We start from the raw sequence: 14,241 nt of genomic DNA on the forward strand, positions 1-14,241 counted from the left end.
GATGGAACTCGATGGTACCAGGAGCCGCCGGACACCCACAAACAGTGAGATGCATGCGTCAACTGCGATTCATTTGCTCTGAAGCCACGGCCCAGTGTTTACAGGCCACGCCGGTACCGCGGTTCACCGTTCAACTCGACTCCGACCACTGTTTCGAAACCCCGACCGCCGAGCGAACGTTATCCACGTGCGGAAACAAGCGTTCCAAAAGCTCAAAGAACTCGACCTTCCGCAGACTGAAGTCCTGCGCCTTCTCGATAATGCACGTCTCGACCTCCAGCAACTCCAGCAGCGAGCGGCCCGTGCGCGACCCTTCCTCTCCGTCCTCCTCCGCCCCCAGCTCCTGTTCTTCCTTCAGCGCCGTGTCCAGAGCCTTCTTCCGCCAGTGAAGATGGCTCAAGCGCAGCTCGCGCAGCCTGCGCGCATCGCGCGCGATGCCAACGAGCGCACCGATCCCGGGGACCCATCGGCGCGCGGGAGCGCGGCCCTGCGACAGGCGGAGGCGGAGACGGGCGAGGCGCGGCCACGCTTCCACGAGCGCGGCGACGCTCGCGTCGTCGGCCATGGAGAAGATGGGGGAAAAGTGCAGGTCGACGTCGGTGAGGCCGGTGAGGCCGGTGAGGAGCGGCTCGAGCCATCGCGTGAAGGGCGGCGGCTTGGCTCGGAACTGGATTCTTTGCTTCGACGGGGCGAACTCGAGCGTGAAGGCGGTGAGGGCGGGGAATGTGTGCGCGATCGCGGATGCGATGGGCTCGTAAACGACGGGCGAGTGGCTCGACAGGCGGTGATTGACGCGGAGCGTGCGCACAGCCGGGGTACGGAAGATGGTGATGGCGTCGCTGTGCCACGCGAAGTCGACGATGGAGAGGGACTGTAGAGTGGGGTGCGTGCATGGCTTTGTACTGGGGCGTTCCTCAGAGTGATCGACGATGAGCGCGATCGTCATTTCTTCGAGCTGTGTGACCTTCTCTAGCTGGAAATTGCTCAGATTGTGGACCGGGATGGCGTGGCTGGGTGGCAGCCGGCCGAGGTCGATCACCTTGAGCGACCCGTAACGCCAGAACTCGTAGAAGAGTCCATGGATGGGAGCAGCGGCGGGTGTCGATGCAGTGAAGTGTGTGAGAGAAGGGGCGAGATGAGCGAGTTGCCGTCCAAGCGTGAGCATCATGCCGTCCCACAGTTGCTGTGAATACCACATTGACTGATACATACTGAGGTGGAGTCGCCGCAGAGTGGGCGGGATGAGGAGGAAAAGGTCATTATCTGTTGCGTTAAACATGTTCCACTCCAAGGATCGTAAAGCCGGGAGTAGAGGGGTATGCTTGAGCCGGGAGAGTTCTTGCCACACAGGCGGCATGATGTAGACAGGCTCGTCGTGTTCAGCGGCCGATCCTGGAAGGTATTCGGGAGCTATGACTTGCACCCAGACGGAGTAGCGACAGAATGACTTCAGAGCAGGTACGCCAATAGTCCCAACATAGTTCTAGAGGCTGTTTCTCAGCGTGAAGAACCGCGATATGCAGAATCCACTCACTAAGGCGGGGATCCCTGGAAGACTCGAAGGCTCTCCGTCATATGATGTCCCTTGCATATGAGACACATAGCCGGTGTCAACTTGTAGTTCCAGCAAATCGAGCAACGGTTTGACGGATGGAAGTCTTCGCCAGAGTATCCGATTTGCTACCTCGTTGAAAGCCTTTGAAACGCGAGCGCATTGGGCAAGGTCAAAATAGCGTTTCGCCTTGGGATCACCGACGAGGGGCCCTGCCGTTTTCAGGAAGACTGAGAGAATTTCCAGCAGGACGTCGTAGTTGAGAAGAGCTGACGTGGCCATTATAACTGATGGTCTTGGCAGAGTTGAAAGGATGAGAGTTACGGGCGCTGGCATGCACTTAAGCGCCACACCGGCCGAACTCGGCTGTGAGTATCAAATCCTGAAGATACTCGGAGCTTGAAAACATAATCATCTCCAGATCAATATGCGCTCCATATTAGTATTTATGACGCAAATGGTGGCCATGGGTTGGACCCCAGTTCAGTGTAGTACAAAGATGTCTGAAACAGTACAGGTGCACGGAGAAGAGCTACCACGTAGTACTACAGCTGAATTCGCGTGAGTACGAGTTACTCCTGACACAGCCTCTCGACCATGGCTCTCGATCGATCGCCATAATGTTCACTTTCGCAGGACGAGCGCACTAGTATACGCCTCTTCGCTTCATCGAAGCCGACGTTTGGTGCGTTTGAGCGACCAAAGTCTAACCTCGACTCCATCTCAATCGGATCCCTGTGGCAGCGTCGCGCGGAGCTGCTTCATCTCATGCTGTATGACAGCGACCTCAGCCATGACGGCTGCCAGCTGCGACTCGAGCAGGTTGAGGCGGAGACGGATGAGCTCGCCGTCCATCGAGGGTGGGCGATCGGAGGGATACTTGGGAGACGTGCAGGTGACCTCCGTCGAAGAGGTGCAGCGGGACGCTACAGAGGGAGCGGAAGCAGACGAAGTCGGCGCCTGTGGGCTGCGTGCGGGATGTGGTGTGAGGAGATGCTCGAGAGTGACGGGGTCGAAGTACGGTGTGTGGACGATACGCGCCCATATGGGATCAACGTACGGGACGGCGCTCGGCCGTCCATCGCAGAAGGTCATGAAGCTGAGGAGGAAGTCGCGATCGTAACTGCGGTCGACATCAGTGAACTTCCCCATGCGCACTTCCAGGAGGACCACGCACCTGATGACGGCCGGGTGTAGGCGTGGCGCGGGCCGAGGAACGTGCTCGGGGTACGGCACCTCGTCAAGGTTCGTGATGGGCCGTGCATGCGCCAGCAGACGCGCAAACGACGACATCGCGAATGTCGCCAGAGGTGCGTCGTCCACGACTGTGCTCGACAAGTCCAGCAGGGGCGCGACGTTCTGCGGCGCGTGGCTCGCGCTAGTCCCTCCCGCGTTCGAGGACTCGGGGGACATCCCCATCTGCTCCAGCCACTGCTGCTCCAGGTCTTCTTCGTCCGTGCCTTCCTCGTTCTGCTCCAGTGCCGCCTGCTTCTGCGCCAGACTCTCCTTGATGTAAACGTTGAGATCGACCTCGTCGGATATTACCACGACCGGCGGCGGAGGCGGCGCGACCACCTCGTCCGTGAGCTCGGGTGGAGAGCGGGCTGGGGAAGCAACCGGCTTCTCTGGCGTGGCGGCGAAGGCGGAACCGGGCGTGAAAGTGGGCGCCGTCGCACTTAGCGCCAAGGGCGGATTCGGCGAGGCGGGGCTGCTTGCGGCGGTTGCGGCGGCCGCAGAGAAGGGCGTCGCGGTGTTCGCGGGGGCCGCGGGCGACGAAGGTTGCGCCGTCGGAGACGTGGCGGTGGAGATCGTGCTAGGTGACCATCTGGGCTCGTCATCCCAGCTGACCTCGTCGACGGCCGGCGTGAAGATCGTGGAAGGGGATGGGGATTGGGCTTGGACGTCGTCCTCGTCGGCAGCTGGAGGCTCGATTGGCCGTGGTTCTGCATACCGCCGGCATCAGTATGTGATGTGGATGACGGAACACAAGATGATACGCACGCCAGTAGGGTGGCGGTTCAGATCGTCTTTCCGTGACGAGCGACAGCGGGACCCCGCCTGAGGTTGGTCTTCCTCGGCTTGGGCTCCATGCGGTGCCTCTGAACGTGAACCCGCGTCCCCGGCTTGGACTCCATACGGCGCCCCTAAATCCGCGTCCTAGGCCGGTCCCATCGGAGGGCGCGTCACCAGCGGGGGGAAGTTGTGATTTGAACCGTACCAGACTTGCCGCCTTGCTTTCCCTCCGACTGATCAGCTACCTGACTGTATGACGCCATTTCATAAACCGGTTTCCTGAGACAGCTAAGCAGAGGCAAGGGCGTGGAAGATCAGTATCAAGCGGCGAGGGAAGCCCGGGAGATGAGTGCTGTTAAGGACCGCCCCAGTGTGCTGCAGCAGCACAATCAAAGTTCACCGCAGAGGCCACGAGACCGGTGCGTGCCCATGGCCTACAGACGTCGACGTGGGAACGGTGCGTCTGGAGTCATCGCCCGAAGCGAGCCAAAGGACATCAAGTCATACATTACATTCGCTGTCGTTGCACTGCGTGTCTATCGTCACGTACAAGCGTCGTCGTCGTAACTAAAAAATCAACCGTCGCACCTATTGCCGTCATCGTCCTCCATCACCACAGAGCGATGGAAGCGGCGATCCCACAGCAGCCAAGGCAAGCGCTGACGAAGATACTGATCTCGATCGGGACCGCCGTCCAGGCGTAGGTGAGAATGCCAATGAGCGCGAGGAGGAAGCCGAGGGAAGACATGCCCGCACACACAGAGTGTGCGCGCTCGAGTGTGCTGACCATGTCTTTGAGTGTCTCGATCGCGGTGTCGATCGCCGTCGGAGGTTGCGGGCCTTGCTCCGGATCCTGATCACGTTTGCCACCATCGCGGTAGACTTGTCTTCGCGCGCGCGGCTGCGGCGTCCGCAGCCGCACAGGTACCGAAGCGGGTGGCTACGATAGACACTGACGAGGCCGCGGAGTTCCGCGTTGACCTGGTCCGGGACAGAGGCGATAGCTTCCGTAAGCGCGCTGAAGTCCACGGGGCTGGTCGGGCCCAACGCAGAGCTATTGAGTTGGAGGGTCGACGATGCCCATGGTTGGACCCTTGCGCGCGTCGTCTTTCGGTCGACCGTCTGTCACGTTCCGTCAAGGGCTTTCGGTATAAGGTCGTCGTTGATGAGGGTCGCGTTTGAAGCCTCGCGTTCGCGCCTTCGTGCACCGTTCGCGGGGGCGTCGCGCATCGTCTCGGTATGACTTTCTGCTCTGCCCGCTCTGCGTCGTTGAGACGGTAACGAATCAAGACGAACGACCCGATGTAGGCGACGATGGCTGACAACAGAGAGACACGTGAGTCTGACGGCCAATCTGAAGGAAGCAAAGGAAGGCGTCGTATGATTCAAGAATGGTTGCAGACCGACAACTTCGTCAACGACTCGCATGGGACGAACGGCATGTTTGAAGTGCATATACCCCTTCAACGAATCCATGAATCGAGAACGACAGGGACGACCAGGATGCATATACAAAGCACAGTGATTGAAAGAGGTGTGTATGGCCTCATGCACGGAAGCGAAGTAGGCAAGAAACCAGGGCAAAAGGATCATGAACTCACAGGCACAGACATGGAAGATGATTGCACCTCCCAGGCTCCCATTGATGACCTCATCTCGTACGGACCATCCGCTAAGGTTGTCGCTTCGAGTGTTCGAAGTGAGGGAGAACAGCAAGCTGTCGATGGAGACGAAGAATGTTGTCTGCAAGCAACGGTCCCTATTGAGACCGCGAAGAGTATGTAAGTATGCGAAAAACTCACCACGACTGCCTGCTTCTGCAACCTGTCCAGCCACACCTGTACCACAGAGAGCAACGTTTGCTTGATCACATCGTCGGGTGATGCGGGGCCGGATCCGGAAGCTGTACGAAGTAAAAGGACTGGTCAGATGGGGGCTGGAAGAAAAGGGCATGGTGAACGGACCCGGGGCGAGGGCAACGGCTGCGCGGGGGCTGAACATGGGAGGTGGTGGCAAGAGAGGAAGAGCAGGCAAATCGGGTGCGCAGTGGGGCGAACTTCGGGGCACCTTGCCACTTTAGAGCACCAGTGTGCTGATGCCTTCCGTCATGTGTGGGTCCGACGACCTTCGGAGCTTCGAGTTGTCCATTAGATAAACGTTTTACGAGTGCAGGGAGGAAGCGGAGAGGAGGTCAGGAAATAGTGTGGGTTTTGGAGGAGTGTGCAGTGGTCGTCAAAAGTGAGGGTTCTGCAGGTCGTCGCTTTCAAAACTCGACTGACGAATGTCCCAGCCTTCAGGCGGAGAAGCAATTGACTGCAGACGCCGACCGTGCCGGAGGCCCGGATCAATCGGCAAGACCCGTGGGCTTGATGAACTCCGCTGAGTCTCCGATCATCTGAAAATACAAGAGCTGATCTCCAACCGCGAAGTCACTCCAGCTTACGATGATGGAAGTACTTTGAACGACTCTTAAGTATGGTGGTTGCATTTTCCTCCGAAGCATGCTTACATGAAATATTCACGGTCTCAGCAGGTCTCTTATTGTTTCAACCTATCGACTTTCAAGTTGATCGTACCAGGCTCCAGCCGACGTACATGCCGTAGCCCATCCAGTAAGCCGTGAAGCTTGAAGCTTCACTCGGTTCTGAACGACCCACAGGCTGTAAAAGCTGATGTGGCTGCTCAACACCTCCACGGTAGAACTGAAGTTCTTCGACATTCCAGAACAAGTTCCGGAGGATACGCCATTCTCTCCCACGTATGGTCTCGAGACAACGAGGACACCTTCCAGGAAGTAGGGTCTATCCCAGAACGACTCCGCCACATCAAGAAGCTACATCCTCTCGGGACACTCTGAGCTTGATCCAAGCTTCTGCAGTGCTGTCTCGTCAGGTGCAGCGAATCGTCTCAGCCTGCCCGCGTCCTAGCAGCTGTGCTGTATGCTTCACCTGAGCAGCAGTGCAAGTAAATGTCGCAAATTCGAACACCTGGATCCTCGCGATTCGTCTCTCCTAAAGTCCGTGATTTCTCAAACTCGCACACCGACACGGGTACACATGGGCGTGGTGTGACACCTGTTGCATCGACAAGACCAGCAGCGCCGAACTCACTGAAACAATCAACTCCATGTTTCGGTATTACCAACTTCCGATGTATGTTACGTCTATCTCCACGACGTCCCTCCAGGATCATCGGACCGGACTTCGCCCGGAGCAAGTGGCACACACGAGGGTGGACCTTACAAGAACTCATTGCCCCCAAGGTCGTACTGTTCTTCGCCTCCGACTGGACATTGATTGGCACCAAGTTCGAGCTCGCGCGAAGCCTCGAGCGTATCACTCGCATCCCCCAGCCAGTCCTCCAGCTCAACCAGGACATTACCACGGTGTCAATCGCTGCGCGGATGTCGTGGGCCGCACGCAGGGAGACCACGCGAGTAGAAGACGGGCATACTGTCTGTTCGGTTGTTCGGGATCAATATGCCGACGCTATACGGGAAGGCAGCAACGCCTTCTACAGGCTGCAAGAGGCGATCATGCGCACGTCGCCGACATGTCGTTGATCGCTTGGGGCTACTTCACCAGTGTTTCCAGCATGGAAGAAATCGCTCTCGCAGCGGAGGTAAACGCGAGCCACCCGCAGCGATATGGACATCTCTTTGCACCGGGGCCACAGCAGTTCAGGTTCCAGAGCTGGACCGAGTTCGACGCTTCGCACGACATACAATGCGCGGAAGAGGTGCGTCACATCACCTCCCCCACTGTCCGCTGCATAATCTAATCGCGGCCACCCATAGCTGCCTCGGGGCCGCAAATCTCCTCCCCGACCCCACACCAAGTCCGCGGAGTGCCAACCTTCGAAGGTATCACCCCTCACGGCGTCCTCGCCGTTCTCCCCATGGTCGACATCAACCCCACCTGCGCCCTCGCCGCCTTCTCGTGCCGCCGCTTCGAAGGCCCGGTCTGGCTCATCCTCCACCGCCACCCCTCCGGCACGCACATCAACGGTCGCGACCTCTACTGCTGCTACTCCCCCGGCCTCCTCCCCATCTCCGAGCGGCTGCTCGCCCCTTCCCCTAGGCTCGAGAGCGCGCTCGACGGCCGCTGGGCCTGGCGCCACGTCTACCTCTCCCTCGCACCACCGCACCGCTCGGAGCCGGACGTGGTGCGCGCGCGCGTCGGGCAGCTGAACCGCGGGCGCGCACCGCCGTTCCGCCTGCGGATGGGCGAGATCGCGGCCGTCGGCGCGTGGCGGCTCGTCGTCGTCGGGCTGCCCCTGCGGCAGCGATGAGGGGCGTGTGGACGGGCGCGGAGCCAGCGACGCTCGTCTTCGAGGGCGAGTGGGGCATCCGGATGGTGGTCGTGCTCGGGCGGTGCGCGGGCGACGCGGGACCCGGCGGGGGCCCGCACTACGCGGTGGTGCGTCTTTTCGATGCGGAAGCCACGCAGGAAGAGGTGCAGCCGGACCCTCCGCATGCTCATGCGTGTCAAGACGACCACATCGAGCTCTGGACGGAGCAGTCGAAGAATTTTAGAGCGATGGTGAGCGTGTCTGGGTGGAGTAACAGTGGGACGTATGACTTGACACAACGGGTTTGGTTCACGAAGAGCCTCCTCGTACCGGGAGAGCATACATTAGAGCTTCACATTGAGGCCATGAAAGCGGTCGCATACTCGCTCAAACGATCAGGTTTTGCCACTTGATACACATGGCGTGCTAGTCACAAACATCATTGATTCGTGCGTCAACTAAGCACCAATCTCATGGTCAAAGCCCAGCATAACCCCACGGATCATCAAAGTCCGAACTCGGGCACCTATCAATCACAAAGTCAGACCCAGTATATCCCTCGACCGTCACGGAACAGACCAGCATCCGTGGTTGGGGGAAGACTCACTTCAGGTATCAGCGACGTGGCGCGACATGTGTCCGAGGTGCAACACCAACGTCGACCCGGTCCCGTCTTGTAAAGGCGAAAACCAGAGGCTCTGCGAGAGCATCTGGTCGCGCTTCCGGAACCTGACTAAGCTTGTGAACGTCTTGGAGAGCCCAGGCCAAGAGGCGATGTGGTCGTCTGCGCATGCATGGGAGCTTGATGGAGCGACTCTCGGGTCGACTTTCGAATCGTGAGGATGAAAGTTGATCGAGGCGTAGTGAGGATATTGGGGAGCGGTCCCGTGCCCGGTCGCCCTTGAGCGGCGGGTACCATCTGTGTTGCTAGTCCCTACGGCCTGTGTGCAGACCCCCAGAGTGACCGTCATCCACGGACCCTGTAGGCCCGCTCGGTAAACCACCATCGCAGGAGGTTCACCAGTCCACGGAAACGGGACTTTGGTAGCGCCAACAAGGACCCAAAGCTTGAGTGTTGACGAGACGGAGTGAGGCGAGATGAAGAATGGCCCGTGGCTAATGTGGCTTGTCAACACTCTTGGAATACTTGGTTCTGCGCGGTAAGATGGGCGCATAGAGATGTAGATGTCGCGCATTTCCCAGGCCGCTGATGGTGGAGAAGTTTTGTGAAGTTGGGCTTGGAAGGCTGCGCGGGGATGAAGGAGCCGCTGCGACTTTTGGTGCTTCACGACTGAAGAGCAGCAAGTGTATGTTTGACGGCCGCCTACGCGCTCGCCGTCTTCACATCGACGCAACACCATCCAGAGAGGTGCCGAGGTGTTCTCGTTGAAGCAAAAAGGTCGACGATAGAGTACCGCTCATTGATGTCGAGCATTTTGAACCGCGCGAGCACTCCTGAAGGAGTAACGGTCTCGAATCTTGGGAATCCTATGAGATCCGCGTCCCCGTCGGACATGATATATGGATTAGTGCGCCCGATCTGTGGAATGAACTATCAGGGTCGACGTCCTAGGGATAAATTTGAAACACACTCACCTGGTGGCGACTATGCGGGTGATATCGAGTTGAGTTGTGATCCATGAAGCACTTGACAGAGGGTGCGAGAAGGTAATTGTAGGCGCGCAGGCCCTCGGACCATCCATTGGCAATCTTTACGATGTTTGTGAGGTCGCCGACAGCTTCCCCTCGACCCCAGGCGACCAAGGAAACGTCGACGGACGTCCGCATGATTTCCTCCTGTAGGCGATAGAACGCGTTCCGACCCTCTCCATAAAGAGGGGGCAGATTGACCCCAAAGAGCCCGAAGAGACAGTATGCTTCGTCTTCGACACGAGTGGTCTCGCGGCCAGACGCCCACGCCATCCGTGCCGCGATGCTTACGTCCGTGACGTCCGCTTCAAGGCGCAAGACAGACTCTGGGATCCCAGTCGCGATCTGCAAGTTTCGCGCGAGCTCGTACTTGGTCCCGATCCGCCGCCACTCCGCAGACATGAATACGACCATCTTCGGCGCGATGAGCTCCTGCAGCGTCCAGCCGCGTTTGTGCCAGCGGCTGCCGTTGATGCGCGTGGAGAGGTCGCGTGTCCGGCGGCTGAACGTGACGTCGTGGAGGTAGACGAAGCAGAGATCGGCGAGCTGGTAGTAGCGGAACATGGAGTTGATGGCCTCGGTTAGTTCGGCGCTGCTGGTCTTGTCAATGCAGCATGTATCGGCCCAAGCCCAGTGGTATCCGTAGTCTTCGGCCACGGAAAGGAACCGCCGAATCTTCTCGGAGACGTAATGCCGTGGAACGTCCCAGTGTGTGTGACTGAAAGGCAACTGCTCGTCCAAAGACCAGAGCCGGGCGGCCGGAAGGGTGAAGTCGAGAGCTGACACCGGGCGACCGGGGTGTAAAGATCCAGGGCCCGAATGGACGCGCATAAGTGCGGAATGCACTGCTTGAGCGGCAACATTCTCCACGAAGGCACGGAGGTCGTCAACCGGCTGAGGAAGTGTCGTTATTACCCTGGACGCTGCCGCCCCTTCGCGCGTTTTGCACAGCTCCGAATGCATTCGCAGTTGCTGGAAAGTGTCTTCATCACTAGCATTGCCCCAGACATGGGAGAGTATGACATATCCCCCAGAAACATCTTCAGGGCCAGTGAAGAACCGGAGCTCCGCGGTGTGGGTGTTGAGGAGCCACATGGCCTGCGATGTTTCTAGATCGAAGGCTTGAAAGGCATGAGTAAGCATTGAATGCATCGATGTGACAGGAAAACACATACCGACTACTCATGAACAAGAGAGGTATTGTCCGAACCCATATGAAATGGTATAGAGCAGAAGTTGGCTGAAGTTTTTTGGCGCGCGTGGGCGTGGCATATCCACCCCGCGTCAACTCCGCCCAAAGTCGAATGTAAGCTGTAGCGGAGCTTCAATCACACAACACTCAGACCAGTGCACAGCTCGCTGTTGTTCAATTTTTCAATCTCCATTGTGCTTCATGAAGTAAGTATTCCAAGCTCTTCGCATTCCTGACTACGGTCCAGTGTTGGCGCGATAGGGAGAGAACCTCGATTTCTAGCCAAGTACGCTCAAGTTTCCAAACATTTTAACGTCGTTGCCACCCCAGTGCTATGAAGAAGGGCTCGCGCCGCGCCGACGGTTAGAAAGAATGTAGATAGACACGGTATACGGCTGGAAGCCTTTATGACAAAATAGACTTAGACAAGAGCCACGACATGGCGATACAGCATCCACGAGGATTAATCACAGTCACTGCGCATATAATGACGAAATAACAAGAACTACCAGTGCAGAAACGGAACAAGTTTATAAATCACATCAGCAGCGCGACGAAGTTGCTTGGGAAGACGTTGTGGCCTGGCTGCCGTCGAGTGTCGTCCAGCAGCTCTCCGCTCCACCAGCCGTCTGGGGGAGTGGCGGTGACGGCGATGATGTCGCCCTTCTGGAAGTCGAACTCTTCTTCCGTCGTGGCAGTGTATCCAAATATCGCTTGTACTGGCGACAGCGAAAACTGCCATCAGCAACCCTGCGCGCGAGGTAGCATTGAGTCTCAACTAGTACGTACCGTAGAAGAGCACCGGGTTGCCGTCGTCCGTGTACTGGCCGGTCGGAGGCGGGTTCCCGCTCGGGGGCTGTGGTGACGAAGATGGGGGTATAGGTTCGTGCTGGGCAGGGTGCTGCTGGAGCGGTGGCTGCTGCGGTTGCAAGTGCTGAAGTTGGGACGTGACTTGAGGAGGGGCTGACGGGGCGCTAGATACCGAACCCACCACCTGTGAGGGCTGTGTGGCGTGGGCCTGGCTGTACGCCTTCTTCGGGTCTAAATCGTACAGATGTCGTTGTCCCGGCGGTGGAGAGCTGTACGCGGGCGCAGGCGTTGATAGATTCGAGGGCTGAGGATGAGGGTACTGCGGTTGGGGTTGCAGCGGTACTGGTGGTGGCGGCTGTTGCGGCGGGGCATGCGGCGGATGCGACGGATGCGAACCGTTCGAGCCTCCGGAGTAGCGTTGTTGACTGCTTGGGGATTGAGGTATCGAGCCTCCACCTTGAACTGCCTGGGGAGGGCGTGCCGTGCCGTTGCGGCCGTTGACCGCGGATGGTTGAAACTCGGTCAGTGAATTTATCGACTAACACAAACATGCGTCAGCGCCTATCTTCGGAAGTGAGAGTTAGAGTGAGCTACCTGTGAGACGGTGCCATTGGTAGTGCCATTCGGAGGAGACTGTCGAAGAGTGGTAGGGGGAGTGGGAGGTGACGCCTGACTCTCCATGCGAACCAACGTCATTGATGCTCGCCGAGCATTTATTGACAGCGTCGGGGATCCAACGCTGTTACGATTCGCAGCATCTTCGGTGGGGAAGCGATGTGACTGACGCGGGTAGTTGGCAGGGTGGCTTGACGGTGGCTGGGAGGGATCGTATTGCAGGTCGGGATTCTCGAAGTCGATGAATGGCGGGGGGTCAGGCATGACATTCCCGGTTCCGTACGTGCGTAAGAAAGCCCCGATCTCCTTCTCCGTCTCCAATTGTTCCAACGCAAGGCGAACAATTTCGCATGACTGGCGCGAGTATGGGTAAATGCAGAAAGAGGGGGGACCAAGCAACTTACATTATCGACCGAGACGCAGACAGTCGAAACGGCATCCGTGTACGCCCATACGTTGTTGAACAGGAACTCGATCCGCTCTTCCTCCAAGTCCTGGCACCCATCACAGAACGCTCTCCAATGGTCTTCCCACCGCTGTGTCGCCTCCTGCAGCCCACGGACGAAGTTGGCGTAATCGCGCCGGTTCGCCTGCACCGTCTCCAGCGTCCGTTGGTGCTTGATGCGGAGCCGGTCCAACTCCACGCCTTGCAAAAGCACCGACTGGGCCGCAAAATCCTTGATCCGATTACAGTCCGCCTCGTACTTCTCGCGGGCGCGCACGACGTAGCCCTCTTGATTGCGCTTCATCTTGAGCTCCTTGTCAACCGCTGTTAGCTTTTCGCGACGGTGCTGCTGCTGTTTCCGAAGGAACTCCAGCGTCGGAGTCTCAAGACCGGTCTTGATTCCGTTTGCCACGATGAGGTGGGCCTCGGCCTGTTTCGCGGTCTCGTTTTTAAGGGTATCCAGGGCTCCGCGCATTTCGCTGTGAACCGGGCATGTTGGGTGGGAGATTCGCTTGAGAAGAAGACACAACACACCCTATCTCATGCTTGCCGATCGTGAACCTCGCAAGGTCTGCCAGACCGCGGGCGTACCGCTCCTCCAAAATCGCCCTGCCCACACATCCACCATGAGACGCGATAAGGCACGAAGATGTGCAGACTCACCTCTCTTTCCAGAAGCTCATGAGCTCCTCCGTCGTGGTCATCGCGCACCGCATGCGCGCAAAGAGAACATCCACCCCGCTGTCTCCAAGTCCCCAGAAGGCATTGCAGAAGTCGCCGGGCGGAGTCACATAGTCCGGAGTGCCAGGGCGGGCGTACCGCGAGAGCGAGACTGAGGACGCACGCCGCCGGACTGACATCGTGAGCGGTCGACGTGGACGTTGTGGCCGGTTGTAGTCGGGAAGCAGATGGGTGTGAAGTGCGGGGCCGGGCTCGGAGGAGGGCGTTCCGGCCTTTGAGTTGAACGGAAGCGCATGAGCGCGCAGCCCCGCAGTGCCCCCGTCCGAAGCGCATCTTTCCTCGACGGATACGCGCTCGTCGCTGGGTCACACGAGAAGCACGCTTGAACGCCCAGAGTGCGCACGAAGAGCGGGATGCTTTCCTCGTGGTGTGCGCACGGATTCCGACGGCGTGGGGGCGGTGTCGCTGAGTCGTTGGAACACTGTAATTTAATGAACAGGATACGCGTGGGGACCCGTCAACGGACGGAGAATGATAGGAGTTTGTCCGTGATGACCAGCTGGGATAGATGGGTGAGGGTGGATGTAGGGTGGATGTAGGGCGGGCTACACATTGCCACTTACAAGTAGTTTGATTCCTGCTGGCACCACCGTTCTTGTCGCTACTACATCGCTCTCTTCTGTGTTTTCATCGGCGACAATGGACATCATTTTTGATGGTGGCGATGGAAGCAAGATGTGGGCGGTGATCGCGAAGGTGAATCTCTGGGAGCGAGGATGGCAGAGGGAGGGATGGAGGAAGTTGAAGCACGAGGGGTCGCAGGGGAAAAGAACAAGGATGGCGAGACAGATCACGGCTGCTCGGGTGCATCAGACGTCGGAGGAAGACGATTGTGACTGTGAGCGTCTTACCGACGTGACTGCTCATCTTTGATTCTCTGAAAGTGATGTAATTAGCTTGTTGAAATTTGCTGTAAGCGGCAACTATTAATTT

At 58.2% G+C, this 14,241-nt stretch overlaps 5 protein-coding genes across 5 annotated transcripts; 1 reads left to right on the plus strand and 4 right to left on the minus strand.

Moving 5' to 3' along the window:
• Positions 1-130: 130 nt before the first annotated feature.
• On the minus strand, positions 131-1,834 carry BXZ73DRAFT_74460 (uncharacterized protein; the record flags this gene model as incomplete). Its single annotated transcript, XM_048022024.1, has 2 exons — positions 131-1,483; positions 1,535-1,834. The coding sequence occupies 2 exons, from the start codon at positions 1,832-1,834 to the stop codon at positions 131-133; spliced, it is 1,653 nt and encodes a 550-aa protein (XP_047881405.1).
• Positions 1,835-4,175: 2,341 nt separating this feature from the next.
• BXZ73DRAFT_41272 (uncharacterized protein) lies at positions 4,176-5,448 on the minus strand (the record flags this gene model as incomplete). Its single annotated transcript, XM_048018745.1, has 5 exons — positions 4,176-4,409; positions 4,436-4,672; positions 4,774-4,883; positions 5,167-5,308; positions 5,368-5,448. Coding segments are annotated over 5 exons (804 nt in total), but the record flags the coding sequence as incomplete, so codon positions are not given.
• Positions 5,449-6,237: 789 nt separating this feature from the next.
• Positions 6,238-7,127, plus strand: BXZ73DRAFT_87838 (uncharacterized protein; the record flags this gene model as incomplete). The annotated part of the gene is made up of 4 exons (XM_048024735.1): positions 6,238-6,272; positions 6,296-6,359; positions 6,656-6,717; positions 6,752-7,127. The coding sequence occupies 4 exons, from the start codon at positions 6,238-6,240 to the stop codon at positions 7,125-7,127; spliced, it is 537 nt and encodes a 178-aa protein (XP_047881407.1).
• Positions 7,128-9,424: 2,297 nt separating this feature from the next.
• BXZ73DRAFT_41343 (HET-domain-containing protein) lies at positions 9,425-10,600 on the minus strand (the record flags this gene model as incomplete). The annotated part of the gene is made up of 2 exons (XM_048018754.1): positions 9,425-10,223; positions 10,455-10,600. The coding sequence occupies 2 exons, from the start codon at positions 10,598-10,600 to the stop codon at positions 9,425-9,427; spliced, it is 945 nt and encodes a 314-aa protein (XP_047881408.1).
• A 634-nt stretch (positions 10,601-11,234) lies between these two features.
• BXZ73DRAFT_41088 (uncharacterized protein) lies at positions 11,235-13,427 on the minus strand (the record flags this gene model as incomplete). Its single annotated transcript, XM_048018698.1, has 7 exons — positions 11,235-11,432; positions 11,564-11,648; positions 11,783-12,024; positions 12,195-12,476; positions 12,527-13,046; positions 13,102-13,176; positions 13,231-13,427. 7 exons carry the CDS (start codon positions 13,425-13,427, stop codon positions 11,235-11,237), a joined length of 1,599 nt encoding a protein of 532 aa, XP_047881409.1.
• Positions 13,428-14,241: the final 814 nt, after the last annotated feature.

Source organism: Epithele typhae, assembly GCF_022376455.1.
Source record: "Epithele typhae strain CBS 203.58 chromosome Unknown BXZ73scaffold_5, whole genome shotgun sequence".
Classification (NCBI taxonomy): Eukaryota; Fungi; Basidiomycota; class Agaricomycetes; order Polyporales; family Epitheliaceae; genus Epithele; species Epithele typhae.